The sequence below is a fragment of the Tauraco erythrolophus genome, chromosome 29 (genome assembly GCF_009769465.1).
Source record: "Tauraco erythrolophus isolate bTauEry1 chromosome 29, bTauEry1.pri, whole genome shotgun sequence".
Classification (NCBI taxonomy): Eukaryota; Metazoa; Chordata; class Aves; order Musophagiformes; family Musophagidae; genus Tauraco; species Tauraco erythrolophus.
This window is the reverse complement of record NC_141493.1, coordinates 2971405-2984178: the sequence shown is the minus strand read 5'-3', so window position 1 is coordinate 2984178 and position 12774 is coordinate 2971405. Positions and strand designations below refer to the sequence as shown.

Sequence of the window (12774 nt, the reverse complement as noted above, 5' to 3'; positions counted from 1 at the left end):
TTTTTGAACATTTCCTACGAAAAATCAAAACTCTACTCTCATTATGACATATAACTAATACTGGACATGTACAGGTCCCAGACCATAATAATAAAGCAATAAGCTGGCGTATGCAGATATGCATCAGTCAATACTACCAGTTCCAACTAGAATGCACACGCTCACAATGGAGGAGTACCCAGTTAAAGGTTTGGAAATGCTTAGCTCAAGGGCATTTATTTCTATCGCTAAGGAAAAGGACGCACCATCAGGGGCCCTGCCCAGAATTAAGACCAGAAACACATCAGAAGCACAGCTGATTACAGCACTGGATGGGGTCTGGCAAGGTGTGGAATAAAAATCAGCTCCTGGAAAGTGAGGTCATACCTTCTTAGATTTATTTCGGAGCGTGTATCCTCGGTACCAGCCTGCCAAAGGGAAACAAAATTATTATTTTTTTGAATACACATTGTCATTCTCACCATGGTTCTACAATGTAAATCGATTGACCTTGCTCATTTGAGATCTACCCTTGTGAAGATTCAGGTTGGATGTTAGGAAGTATTTCTTCTCTGAAAGGGTTGTCAGCCACTGGAATAGGCTGCCCAGGGAGGTGGTTGAGTCCCCATCCCTGGATGTGTTTAAGAATAGGCTGGATGATCTACTTAGGGATATGGTTTAATGGGGATTAGGGATGGTTGGACTCGATGATCTCTAAGGTCTTTTCCAACCTAGAAATCTATGAATCTATGAATCTATGAAGACACCTCTGCTCGCTGCAGGCTTGGTTCCCAAGAGTAGGGCAGAGGGGTGTCCCTCCCTACCATGAACGGACACTCGCACTTCCAGTCTAAATATCCATTTGGGTCGTACTGATGTGGCTCTATGGAAAAGCAGGTTGCTCCACACTATACATTTTGAAAGTGACAATCCTTGTGCCAAAAATCCTATGAATTTCTATGCACATCACAGAACTACTGCTGTGATGCTCTGACAGAGGAGGCAACCACAGACATGCATGCAGAACCACCAGCCCAAGGTCACACAGCAGAGAGAAACACACTCAAGCGTCCCAACTCCAATTCCACTCCACTCCTTTAAAATTTTCTTTTCTATGAAGTGTGTTTTCATCCCAATAATCCCATTGATTGTGCTTGAGTTCCACAAGCATGTAGGTTCTTCATTTTCTTCTGTGACTCAGTTGACAGCCTTCCTCCAAAGGAAGGCGGAAAGAGAATGTTTTATTAGACAAAGCAAAAAAAAATCCCAACCTCAATCTTGCCCTGGTACAGATATTGTTTCTCAATATTATCTTGACAAGATCTAGTGAAGTATGAGATGTAAAGCAATAACTGGGATCCCCAAGACTCAGCAGCATATGTCACTTTTAGATGTCTCTTTCTTCTCTCTTCAGCACCTGGGGTTTGACCAGTGGTTTGATTTCAAGGTCAGTGAAGTGCAAGTGCATGAAAAAACTGCTGTATTTCTTATGTCCTGCAGCAAGCCTTGCTCCCTGAGCAGGCAGGAGAGCAGCACGGCCATGGGCCAGTTCTCCCACTCTCCTCCACCACCTCCAAACTGTGTGAAACAAAGGGTTTTTTTCTCTCCACCCTCACTTTCGTCATCTGTCTTGGCTATGTAGGAGCTGCACACCATCAAGCACTCTGTCCACTGGGTACCTGTTCCTTCCCACAAGCAACAATTTCCATCACCTTCAGTCCTCCTGAAGTTACTGTACTGGAAATAAAACATTTCAGAAGAAGAATCTGCTCCGTTGTAAACAGTGGTGTGCAGACATGACGTCCTTTGTATTGTTCTGGGATAGGACAAACTTGCAGACTTGCACTTTCTCACGGATTCTTGGCCACGAAAAACATTCCAAACGTCAAGACTCTCTGCGACCCCAACTCTCAGTTGACCATGCCCCTGGAGCACTGGTTTTTCACTCTTCTCTTAAGGTTCTCCTTGTGTTGGAACTGAAAACACTGACCCTGTATCTCGGCGGACACGAAGGGTATAGATTATGGTCTATAAGGCACGAATGACGTTCAGAGCTATCAAGACAGACATCACTGATCCAAGACGATTATGTTCAGCTGACTGGCAGACGGAGCAGCATCAGGAAGGCAAAGGGATTTAAAGGAATAATCAGGCAAAGAAGAGAGGAGAGGAGGGTGGCGGGTTTTTTTCCTTTTTGGTTTCCCCCCATATACTCAGCAAAAAAGGCTCCATGAGGAACCATGAGACCCCTCAACCATAAATTAGAGCTTAGGATGTTTTTTTTTGTTTGGTGGTGGGTTTTTTTTGGGGGGAGAGGTTGTGTTTGGTCCTTTTTTTTTTTTAAATAAGCACAGTTCTGGCACCTTTCTCTAGCAATGAGAAGGTGAATCAGCTTGACCACATAATCCCCAATATTCCAGTAGTAAGTTAGGAGGAAAGGAGAAATTCCATTCCTTCCACAGGATGAAGATAAGATTATACATTGATGATAGACCGATGGATAAGGTACTGGATTAGGGATGAGAAGATTTAGGTTCTATTTTTATCCAAGTTGTAATTAATTGAATAGTCAAGTCAAAGTTATTTTGAGTGTAATAAAAAGCTCTCCGAATTTAACAAGAATATTTTCCCAGTGATTTTAACTCCATTTGACACAGTCTCTCAGCCCTTCTATACCACAGCTTCCTCACGTTTAAAATGGCCTCTTGGCATTAACCGCATTCCTGTAAAATATTTTGCAATCATTGCATAAAAGCATGTTGTATATTATTATGCAAAACTATTTGAGCAAGCACCTCACGCAATTTTTTTCAGAATTCTGCTCCAATTTTCACTAATCTTATTCATCACTTTAAAAAGAACAAAAGCTTTTGGCAGTGGTCGATTGATTACTTGATTTCTTCTTGAAAGGAACAAAAATCTGCCTAAAGCTTTGGAGGAATGATAGACTACTCAAGTGTTTCTCTTGAGTATTTTCTTCAAGCAGAGATCTGCTAAACAGAGAAAGGCTTTTCAGTTGAAGATGACATGGCAGATTTCACCTACTACAACACTCTTTCAAACTGAAGTCTGATTAAGAACACAGGGATAGTGGACTGAGTCTTGCAAAGAAATGTCAAAGTTTTTTGGTTTGTGGTTTTTTTTTAATGGAACACAGGTCCTCAATCTTACCTTTCATTAAATGGATTTTACGCCATATGTAAAGGATCAGAAAAATCTAAGAAAAATTATTCAAATTACAATAGTTTAGATGACAAGAAGTTGCACACAGTGATGCAATCCCAGGGCACGTGCCTAACTGCAAGGTCTTTGCTCCTCTGGCACTGGAGCAGACTGTGTCTCGGTACCACAAGGCACACCGCTGCACTGGAGTGCAATAAAACAAGGATTGCTGCTTCTATCTACAGTGGCCAGAGGAAAGAGAAAAGACTGGAACTCGGAACAAATTCCATGCAAACTTATTTGCATCAGGAGAAGGAAGTGGCTGGAATCACAGTATGTGGACACACATTCCTTCTATCCACAATTTGGCTATTTCCCACAGCTTACATGGAATAACAATATATTCTGCAGATGAGAAAAGATTCCCCTAAGCAGAAGCGTATCGTCCCCAGCTCACCACTCAAGGACAGACTCCCAGAGCATATGTAAATCCTGCACTGAAGCAGTCTTGGATGCAGCAAGATTCCCTTTTTTCTTGGATTTTGCAGCACGTGCCCAGTCTTGACAATATTTGGCAAAGAGCAGGATAAGCACACGCTGCTTATCTTATTAAGTGGAAAAAGTAATTTTGTACAGAGACCTCATGCCCTTCTGCAACCGGAGAGCCAACGAGAAAGGAGGAAAAGAAACACCTTGCTCTGCAGGTTATCTGCAGATTACAGGGGCGTACCATGACCAAGGCACCCAAAACTAACAAAAGCATGCTGTGCAGAGGGTGTTTGTGCATTTGTTTTAAACAGAAGGCAAGTCTAAGAAAAATGGTATCCTCCAGATCTTCATGTGTAATAAATACACTCTGCTGGTTCAAAGCATGCTTGAAGTACAACTAAAACATTTCAGAAGTTATTTAAAATCAAAATAAAACACCAAACATGCAAATTTAGACCCTATCTACAGCACAAACCCCACTTACAACTGCGCCTAATGGCAAATTGACCAAGACGCAGTATGCCACAACCTGCATTCTCCTGGTTCGAAAGAAACGCTGCACAGTGTAGACTATGGATTTATTCAACCTAATAGCAAAGGGCTCTCAAGTTGTCCCTACATGGATCTGAGCTGCATTAGACACCAGCACGCTATAGCTTGCACTAGAAACATTTGAAACCTTCAGTTCAAACTGCTCAGTCTGGGGTTTCAGCTCTGATAACCCTCACTTCTACATTCCATACGTTGTCCAAGCTGAAGATACCATTTACAGAGATGATCATCCACCCTTGAACAAATCCTTGACATCAACAAGCTGCAGGCCAACAGTATGAACAGACAATGTACCACGTTTGCACTCCAGTATCTTCTCCCGTGCCCTCACAATCCAAGCCTAACTGTGTGGTTGTAACGGGGACTTGCAAAGCATTGGGCAAAGCATCTGTTTAGAGCAGGGGAAAGGAAAGCCTCACCAGCAGTAGTGCAATGCCAGAGCCTCACCCCAAATTTGACCAACTTTCCAAGGACTTCCAGCCTTTGCAACAGGCCTCTAAGTCCTGATAGCATGTGCTAACATAAATGAGCAGAAATTCTGCAATTTCAAGGTGCTCTTTCTTATTGTGAGGCCATCAGGTGGTACAAGGGCAGCACCTGACTGCAGACACTCCACCTCAAGAGTCCATGCCACACTCCCACCTCGGCCAGGGCAGCACACCATGAGAAGTTTGCGGAGCACAGAGGTCTGCACCGAACCGCATCCCTACCTTCTGCCTTGCACTTGAATTCGAGTTCTCGCTTTTCGCTTCTCACACACCTCCTCCAGTGTCCCAGCTGTATCACTGTTATGTCTCAAAGCTACTCAGCCAGCTGAGAGCCAGATAACATTTATTGTTAACACCAAACCCAGCGCAAGCTTCAGCCTTGCTGCCTTGGAACAACCTGTGCACTCCAACTCCTGCAGACAGAGCAGAGCCAGCCAGAACCCCCCGAGAGAATACAAAGAGGTCTCAAGTGAAGGCTGTTTGATACACAGAGAGCCTTCGCTGCAAATGGAGGGGAAACAAACACCTGCTGACTTCAGCCAGGAGGAAAAAGGAAGCGTGTTCCAGATGACTGACAGAGCCCAAACGAACCGTGGTGCAACAGCCTTGAGAACCTTCTGGTAACTCACAAAAGATGCTCCTGTGCATCCTGAGGTAGGGAACAAAGGCAACGAGCAAGATTTTCCGAACGGCTACACCAGCACATGAGAATCTCTGGACACCCCTGAAAATCACAGAATCACAGAACGGTTAGGGTTGGAAGGGACCTTAAAGATCATCTAGTTCCGACTCCCCTGCCATGGGCAGGGACACCCTCCACTACACCAGGTTGCCCAAAGCCTCATCCAACCTGGCCTGGAACACTTCCAGGGACGGGACATCCACAATTTCTCTGGGCAACCTGTGCCAGTGCCTCACCACTCTCAGAGGTGGTGAGGCAAATCTCCCCCTTAATTCCCTAAAGCACGTCACCGATAGCCTAAGGAACGCCCTCAGCCAGGAGCTGCAGGGATAACTTACACCCACTAAAAGGAGGACTTCATGAGGCATCTCTAAGCCTTTCTTCTTGCAAAGCCAACGCCCTGGTTAAATGGAACCTTTTTCTAAATTGAGACTTGTGTATCCAGATAAGAAGGGCGATTAGTGGAACAAAACCCCCACTTTTATCAGGGGAGAGTTGTATTTGTCAGTATACATCATTAGCATGAGAAGAAACAGAAAAGGCTTCTAGTGAGAACACTAATTCTCAAAAATACAATGCACAGAGGCTTGGAAACAAAGCTGAAAGCTAATGTCCCAAAAGAAAGAAAAATTATCTAAATACACTAAGACATGAGAATTTCCTCCAAGGAAACAGAATATCAGAATTTGGAGTTTTTAAGATGAACTTATGAGAAATAAGACCAGACCCACAGGAGTTACCATCTCAGAGACAATCTGCATCTCTTCCTTTAGATTCACAAAGGTCTGGCCTGTATTTTTAGCTGGTCTTTCCAGGAAAGGTGTTTAGTTGTACTGCAGCAATTCCCAGGTGCCTCAGTCACAAACTAGGATGCCACAGTGATGGCTCAGTGTATGAAAACAATCAAAACATATTCACTTTCCCAAACCATTTACAATCAATCCTCTCAGGCTGAAGTTCCAAACTGGGACATTTTAGGCAAAAAAGGGATGCCATATGGGTATTCATTTCCTATTCTTGACTGTCTCTGTTAAACAGTTGATTATAGACCAAGTTTTAGGACTAAACAATGATGCTGCTTTAAAAGAAGAGAAAGAAATACCCCAACATTTTGGGAAGTACAAGATGCATCCTCTTCATGAGGGAAATTTTCACCCCTGACACTCTCTCTTCCTTGTGTCTTTTTGCAAAAGCAGTTCATAAGTTAGTACTATTAGATACAGATTTTTTTTCCCCATTTCTCCCTCTCTCTCCCCCTGCCAAGCACACTCACCACCATCATACACATCAGTGTGAAAACGCACATCAGCAACATAATCTGCTTTGACATGTAGGAACTGGCTGGCTGTTTCCAGTGTCAAGGTCAAAGAGAAGCGGAAAGAGAACAATTGGCTGAGAACAAATTGCTAAACAAGCAGCTTGCCATTCCCAGCAGGGATACTACAGAGTACTCCGGGTCTTTTTCAAGCTGATGCTGCTTGGGAAAACGATTGAATTTGTATTTTGGAAAGAGTACTTAGAGTTTGGAAAGCCTTCAAATGAAGTGGTGACTAGTACATTCTTTAAAATAATTACATGGCTACATTCCATTCCTGGTATCGAAACCTTAATTAAACAGTCTAGTTTAAAAAGCAGATATGAAACACACAAATGTAATTTTCATGTTGTTTAAAATATGAATTTTGTTTTCCTTTCTGCAAGATGTTTTACATTAAGGTACTTATGAAAAACTTTATCCAGTAAAGTACTGGGAGAAACACCCTAAAAAGGGAACAGAAGCTTTGTAACTGGAGGTTTTTTAAAACATACAATGCCAGTTTGAGATATTACAGCTTAAACCAACACTAGTTTTGAAACAATTAGACCTTTCCTTTCCTTTTCTTTCATCCACTACCTCTGTTGTCTCAGATCAAAGAACTAATTCAGGTTAAAAGCTACTTTTCAAAAATTATTATTATTTTTCAGCTGGATCAGTTCATCACATGACTGCACAAGCACTTGGCTTGGCACAAGGAGGAGTCAAGGTAGACAGGTGGGGTGTGAAAACAGAAATGAAGAAAGAGCCAGAAGTGTTTTTCTCTCTTGAAGTGCTGCCTTGAGATGCCAGTGATGTCTCACCTTGACAAACCTCTTCTAGGAACAGCATAGATACAATCGCCACCTCTGTATTTTATTTATTTTTAATACCATTTTTGAAGTCAAGTGCATACAACAAACACAACAACAAAGCAAGCTTTGTGCTTCTGGGCGTATCAGAAGCTTTCTGAAAATCTAGATCTGAAATTTGTATTATTTTTAAAAAATCTTGATTTGTTGTATTTACTTTCAAAACCACTGCAACATACTTGAAAGTAATCTGCAACCTACCTTCATACATCTCCAAAATGTGAACAGTATCACCAACTTGCAAGGACAGCTCCACATCTTGGACAGCATCGTAATTGTAGATGGCTAGGAAGGGGAAGAAGGAAGAGAGAGAGATGAAAAATACAATCATAAAATCAGCAAGGTAATCAGATTTTGAAAACTGGTATCACGGTACCTGTCAAAGGCAGAATATGATTTTGAAAAAAGCACGATAAAGTTACTAATCTATCCTGTGTATATAATACACCAGAAGAGTAGGCAGCATATCTATTTCCAGAATCTACCATAATTTCCTGCAAAGATAAGAAATATTATTCTTAACAGCCAACAAAGTTTGTCTTTTAACAACACAGATCTGTGACACCATATGAAGAAGCTGCATCTTCCCACTTTACTGACAACCCGCCCAGCAAAGGTCACTATTACCTCAGGCAGAGATTATGGATCAATTAGGTAATTGTCATTTTTTATTAGTGTTTCACAGGACTAACTGCAATGTAGCACTCACAAGCACCGGCAGAACAACATCAATTGGATGTCATAAGAAAAAAACACCACTATTCAATACTAAATGCTTCAGACTATCTGCTACAAAAGGCTCTTCCCAGACAAGAACCAATTTTAGCATGAAAACTTGAGATTCTCTGCAAATTAATCCCCACCAAAGACAAAGCCAATCAGAATGCTTATCGGATTTCCAGTGGGAAGAGGATTAAGTCCTGAAGCTCACGCTTCTAAACTGCCTTTTCTCTGGAACTTTCTTGAGATGCACAGTTTCACTGGGAAAGCAGATCCCTCCTTAGAGATGCTGGAGGCTTGTCAAGATAATAAAGTTTAATTTGACTTTGCTTTCAAACCAATGCAAGTAAAAAGACATAAAGCAGCCAAGAAAATGCTCTGCTACGGTTCAGTGGATTGATCGGCGAAGTCAGAACAGACCACTCCTCCATCAAATTGAGATTATCTTATTTATTTATTAAAAACACTGGTTTAAGCACAGACCACATCTTAAACGCAGCACTGCAATCTTCTCACACACATAAGTGTCATATTTAAGTCTCCAAATCTGTTCTCCAAGCAAACGTATTAGTGAAGTAAGCACAGTATTTATTTTTAAGAAGGCAAATAAATCACACAAATGTTTTCAGGGGGCTTTGGGAAAATTCTTCAGACTTCAGAGGGTGTGTGTTTGAAGAACTCTCTCTGAAAACAAAACAAATGAAAAAAATTGAGGAAATTCTCATCAAATGCCTAGCATTTCCGTCAAGATGAGGCGTATTGTCTCCTGGCGAGGATCCAGCATAAACGCAGGACTTTGGCTTACCACACTGGAAATTCTCTCACATATGCTAGCTTTCTTTAAAATATTGTAACTATAAATAATCCAACAGAAATAGGTAGGCAATGTGAATTTCCTGCAATAACTGAAATCTTTTTCTCACTTATTTCCTTATGCTGCAGGGGCAGTGTTTGTTCACAGTGGCCCCAATTCATGCCTACCGTACCTTCAGCCTGCAGAGATACATACGGAGCGTGCATGGAATCCATGACATTGTTTTCCAGAGGGTTACAGGAATGTTACTGGAGTTTTGCTCCTAAGGCATTAGCTGCCTCGATGTCCTGTTTCCTCCCCCTCCTCGCGACGGTGTTGTAAGCCAAGATATTCAAAATTGATTGGTGATCTGGATATTCAGTTTAGACACCTTAAAGGCTCCAGAATAGACCCAAAAGTTAAAATCCCATCAACATTTTTGGAGAAAAATTCAGGTAATGTTTATGGCCAAACATGAACATACACAGGAGTGGATCAGAGTAATCCATTAAGAGCTACCGTGTATTGGCAGACACTGAGATCACAAACTGACAGAAGAATTGGTTAATTTTGTCTTTGATTCAGTTAAAAAGAAACCGTTTTGCCAGATACAGAAAATAATTCTGCAAGGGTCTGCAGCGGTCAGCATAAAAGTGCAGCACCTGCCTCCAAGGAAAGTGAGCTCCCCGCGGCCGTGCCTTCTGCTGCAGCAAACCTGCCAAAGCCCTAATGCTGAGCAGGGATGCTGCAAGCCATGGCTGGGATGGGACGTCTCCAAACCTCCCCAAGGTGCAGCAGGAAGCGGTGTGGATGGATAAAACAATCCAGGCTTCCTCTGGAGTCACTGCTGAACTGTTGGCCTGTAACGTGCTACAGGGACACTGTGCTGCAGAGGTGGTGTCACTCCTCCGGTGAAGTCCAGGCATGGAGCAGCCTATGGACATCAATAATCCTATAGCACTGTCGACAGACTTAGAAGATTTAAAGCAGAGCGTCTTAGCCAATTTCTAACTTGGCTGATTACATTCTGTCTACTGAAGTTTCCTCTTGTGGTTACAGCTGGACTGCCTCATTTTCTGCCTTTAAATGCTGTTTGGGATTCGTGCTCTCCATGAGAAATAGCTGCTGTTTAGAAATTCATGTATGCTTATACGTATAGAGATTCCGACGTACCATTTCTAGATGCCTCGGGTTTCTTTGAGACAAACAGACATTATACAAATACCAGTCTGAATTTTTCCATAAATTGCTGCTTTAGCTTCAGACAAAAGCAGTGTGAGCAGCGCCAAGGCTCTAACAGAAAGGTGGGCGGGCATCAGACAAGCCTTTCTTTTGAGAACACAGACAGTTAATTCAAAACTAAAGAGCACACCAGCCACAGGAGGAGGGAGAACGAAACACGGCAGTTCCCTTCCCCTCGAAGCTCACACCCGTCACAAGGCAGACCCAAACGTCGCAGTTCCCTTCCCTCCTGTCCCTGCTCCACCAGAAAGGTTTCAGATCCCGATCTGCAGCACTTAGAAGCTGAAGGAACACGCTTCTGCCACTTGCACATCAAAAAAAGACAAGACTTGCAGTATCTTGCTTTGCTAGATTGAAATGAGCAAGAACAGAGGGCCACTGTCTAAAAAAATCTCCTACCCAATGGTTATGCACGAGGTTATAAAAGACAAATTGCTGGCATATTTTCCCTGGGAGCTTTACTGTTTGCAACTGATGCTTCCTGCTGCTCGAAGTCAGTCCTGGCCGAAACAGTCCGTCTGCAGTTCTTGGAAGGGCTGAGCCTCTTTCGCATCGTGTGTATTTAATCTGACCTCTTTCAGACTTAAAAGAGAAAGGAAGCTGCACATAACAAACATGGTCATGGCATGAAAAAATAAAAATCCTTCATACAAAATCCTGACAGTGCAGCTAGAAAGGAAGAAAAAAAACCTGCAGAGACTTTTGTCCCCAAATTTGCAGGAATATCTGAAGTTAAGTCTCTTCCCTTCAAGTTAAACTTCAGTTGAGATTTTGTCCTTGAAGTTCACTTTGGAACAGTGATTCTGTTCCTTTTATTATCCTGAATAACAAGCAGCACTAAAGTCCCACAAATTTAATTTAAACAAAGAGGATGAGATGGAAAACATGATCTGTAGGAAAGAGATACCGGGTTTGTTTTAGTGATCACATTATTTGAGTGTAACTACTGGCAATATATTGTATTATTTAATTTACAGGAAGGCAGTCCCTCAGTTTGATTAGCAGAAAGCAAGTTTAAGAAATGTTTTTTGGCTTTTTTTTTTTTCAACGAGGCATCCAGACTGCAGAATTCATTAGGAGGGAAGGTCAGAGGAGTCACCATCGGGGCTGGTTTGAAAAGGGCAACAGATAACTTTATGACCGATGACAGCAGCCAGAATAACGTAGGTGAAGATAAGGAGAAGCAATTTTCACGCTTCAGGGCAGAGGTGATTCCTCACAACGGATCCAGCAGGAACTCTAAAGGCATTGCACAACTGGGCGTGCACGCTGGAAGCCGGGGAATACGCTGTTCTGTTCGGAAGCATCACGCAACAGCCATCACCAGAAGCAAAGACCACACAAAGGGCAATGGGAACCTGAGACAGCCGGGGCTTTCCGGGGAGCCGGGGCCGAGTAAGAGCCAATGGTGAGCCACAAGTTTCTGAGAAGGTACCCAGTTCGACGTGGGCTGGCACATGGCAGAATTATGATGGGAAGAGCAGGTTCAGTTACGTCGCTCCCTCCAGTTGCACGAAGGCACAGGAGTAACCAGAGCACACGTTCCTGACCCGTGAAACACCAGACTGGCACTTAGAAGAAGTAAGAAGCCTCAATGTCACGCATGGGGCAGAAAACGAGAAGCACTACAACTATACTACTGAAAAAACCCCAAAACACACTTTGAAAACCCACAAAGCCTCACTTTGTTCAAGAGACCTGGGAATGGCCTTAATTTGCAAGAGGTCTGTCAGCAGCTCACCGAGCCTGACCTCGCTTTTAGTGAAACCAGTGGGAGTTCTGGCATGTGTTTCCATGAAAGCAGCGTTGGGCTTCTTTCTGCAGTGCCCACCACCCACATCCATTGGGAAGGAAGGTGACGGTGCAGCCAGCTCCGATGCCACACACACATCTGGGCACACTTTAAGGAGCCTGGTCACATCTGGACACACGATCTCCTGCACTAATGCGGTGTCTTTCACACAGTGTCACCAGCACGTGAGAAAGGAAGCAGTTGTTCTCTTTTGCATGCAGAGAAACTGAGGACAGAAAAACCAAAGGTCACAGCACATTCAAAGACGAAACCCAAATATTAATTTCTAGACCTATTTTAACCACAAGACTGCAACTCATTTTCCAGACTGTTCTAAAAGTGAAGCTCAGCTAAAACGTCTGAAACTAAAGTGAACAAGGCAGAAACTGTCACATACTATTTTGTGTGTAATTCAAAGCAGAATGGAATGGAATCCTTTCCTTAATAACTTGTTTAAATGCATTTGAAATGTGGATTATTGGCCTGAAAAACACAGCCACTGCAAGATCCATTATCTCTGACTTGGCTCAAAATAACCACCCCTCCACCCATTCCAAAGACACGATAACTGCATCCAAACACCATGTCCCACTTCTCTGAAGCCTGCCCTCCCCACTATCCGATAGGAGAAGGCTGTGCCTTACTTCCTCGGAACAAAGAATCACATTCAGTGCTGCTGCAACAGCCAGGCTTCGTCTCATTACAGCGT

At 42.9% G+C, this 12774-nt stretch overlaps 1 protein-coding gene across 1 annotated transcript in view; it reads right to left on the bottom strand.

Annotated features, from left to right (window-relative positions):
• DOCK5 (dedicator of cytokinesis 5) overlaps positions 1 to 12774 on the bottom strand; it is a 78170-nt gene that overhangs the window by 52862 nt on the left and 12534 nt on the right. Inside the window, exons 2-3 of the mRNA XM_086627996.1 lie at positions 7720 to 7803; positions 367 to 407 (exon numbers count right to left, since the gene is read on the bottom strand). Coding sequence (XP_086484122.1) covers positions 367 to 407; positions 7720 to 7803 — 125 coding nt within the window. The remainder of the gene's footprint in view (positions 1 to 366; positions 408 to 7719; positions 7804 to 12774) is intronic.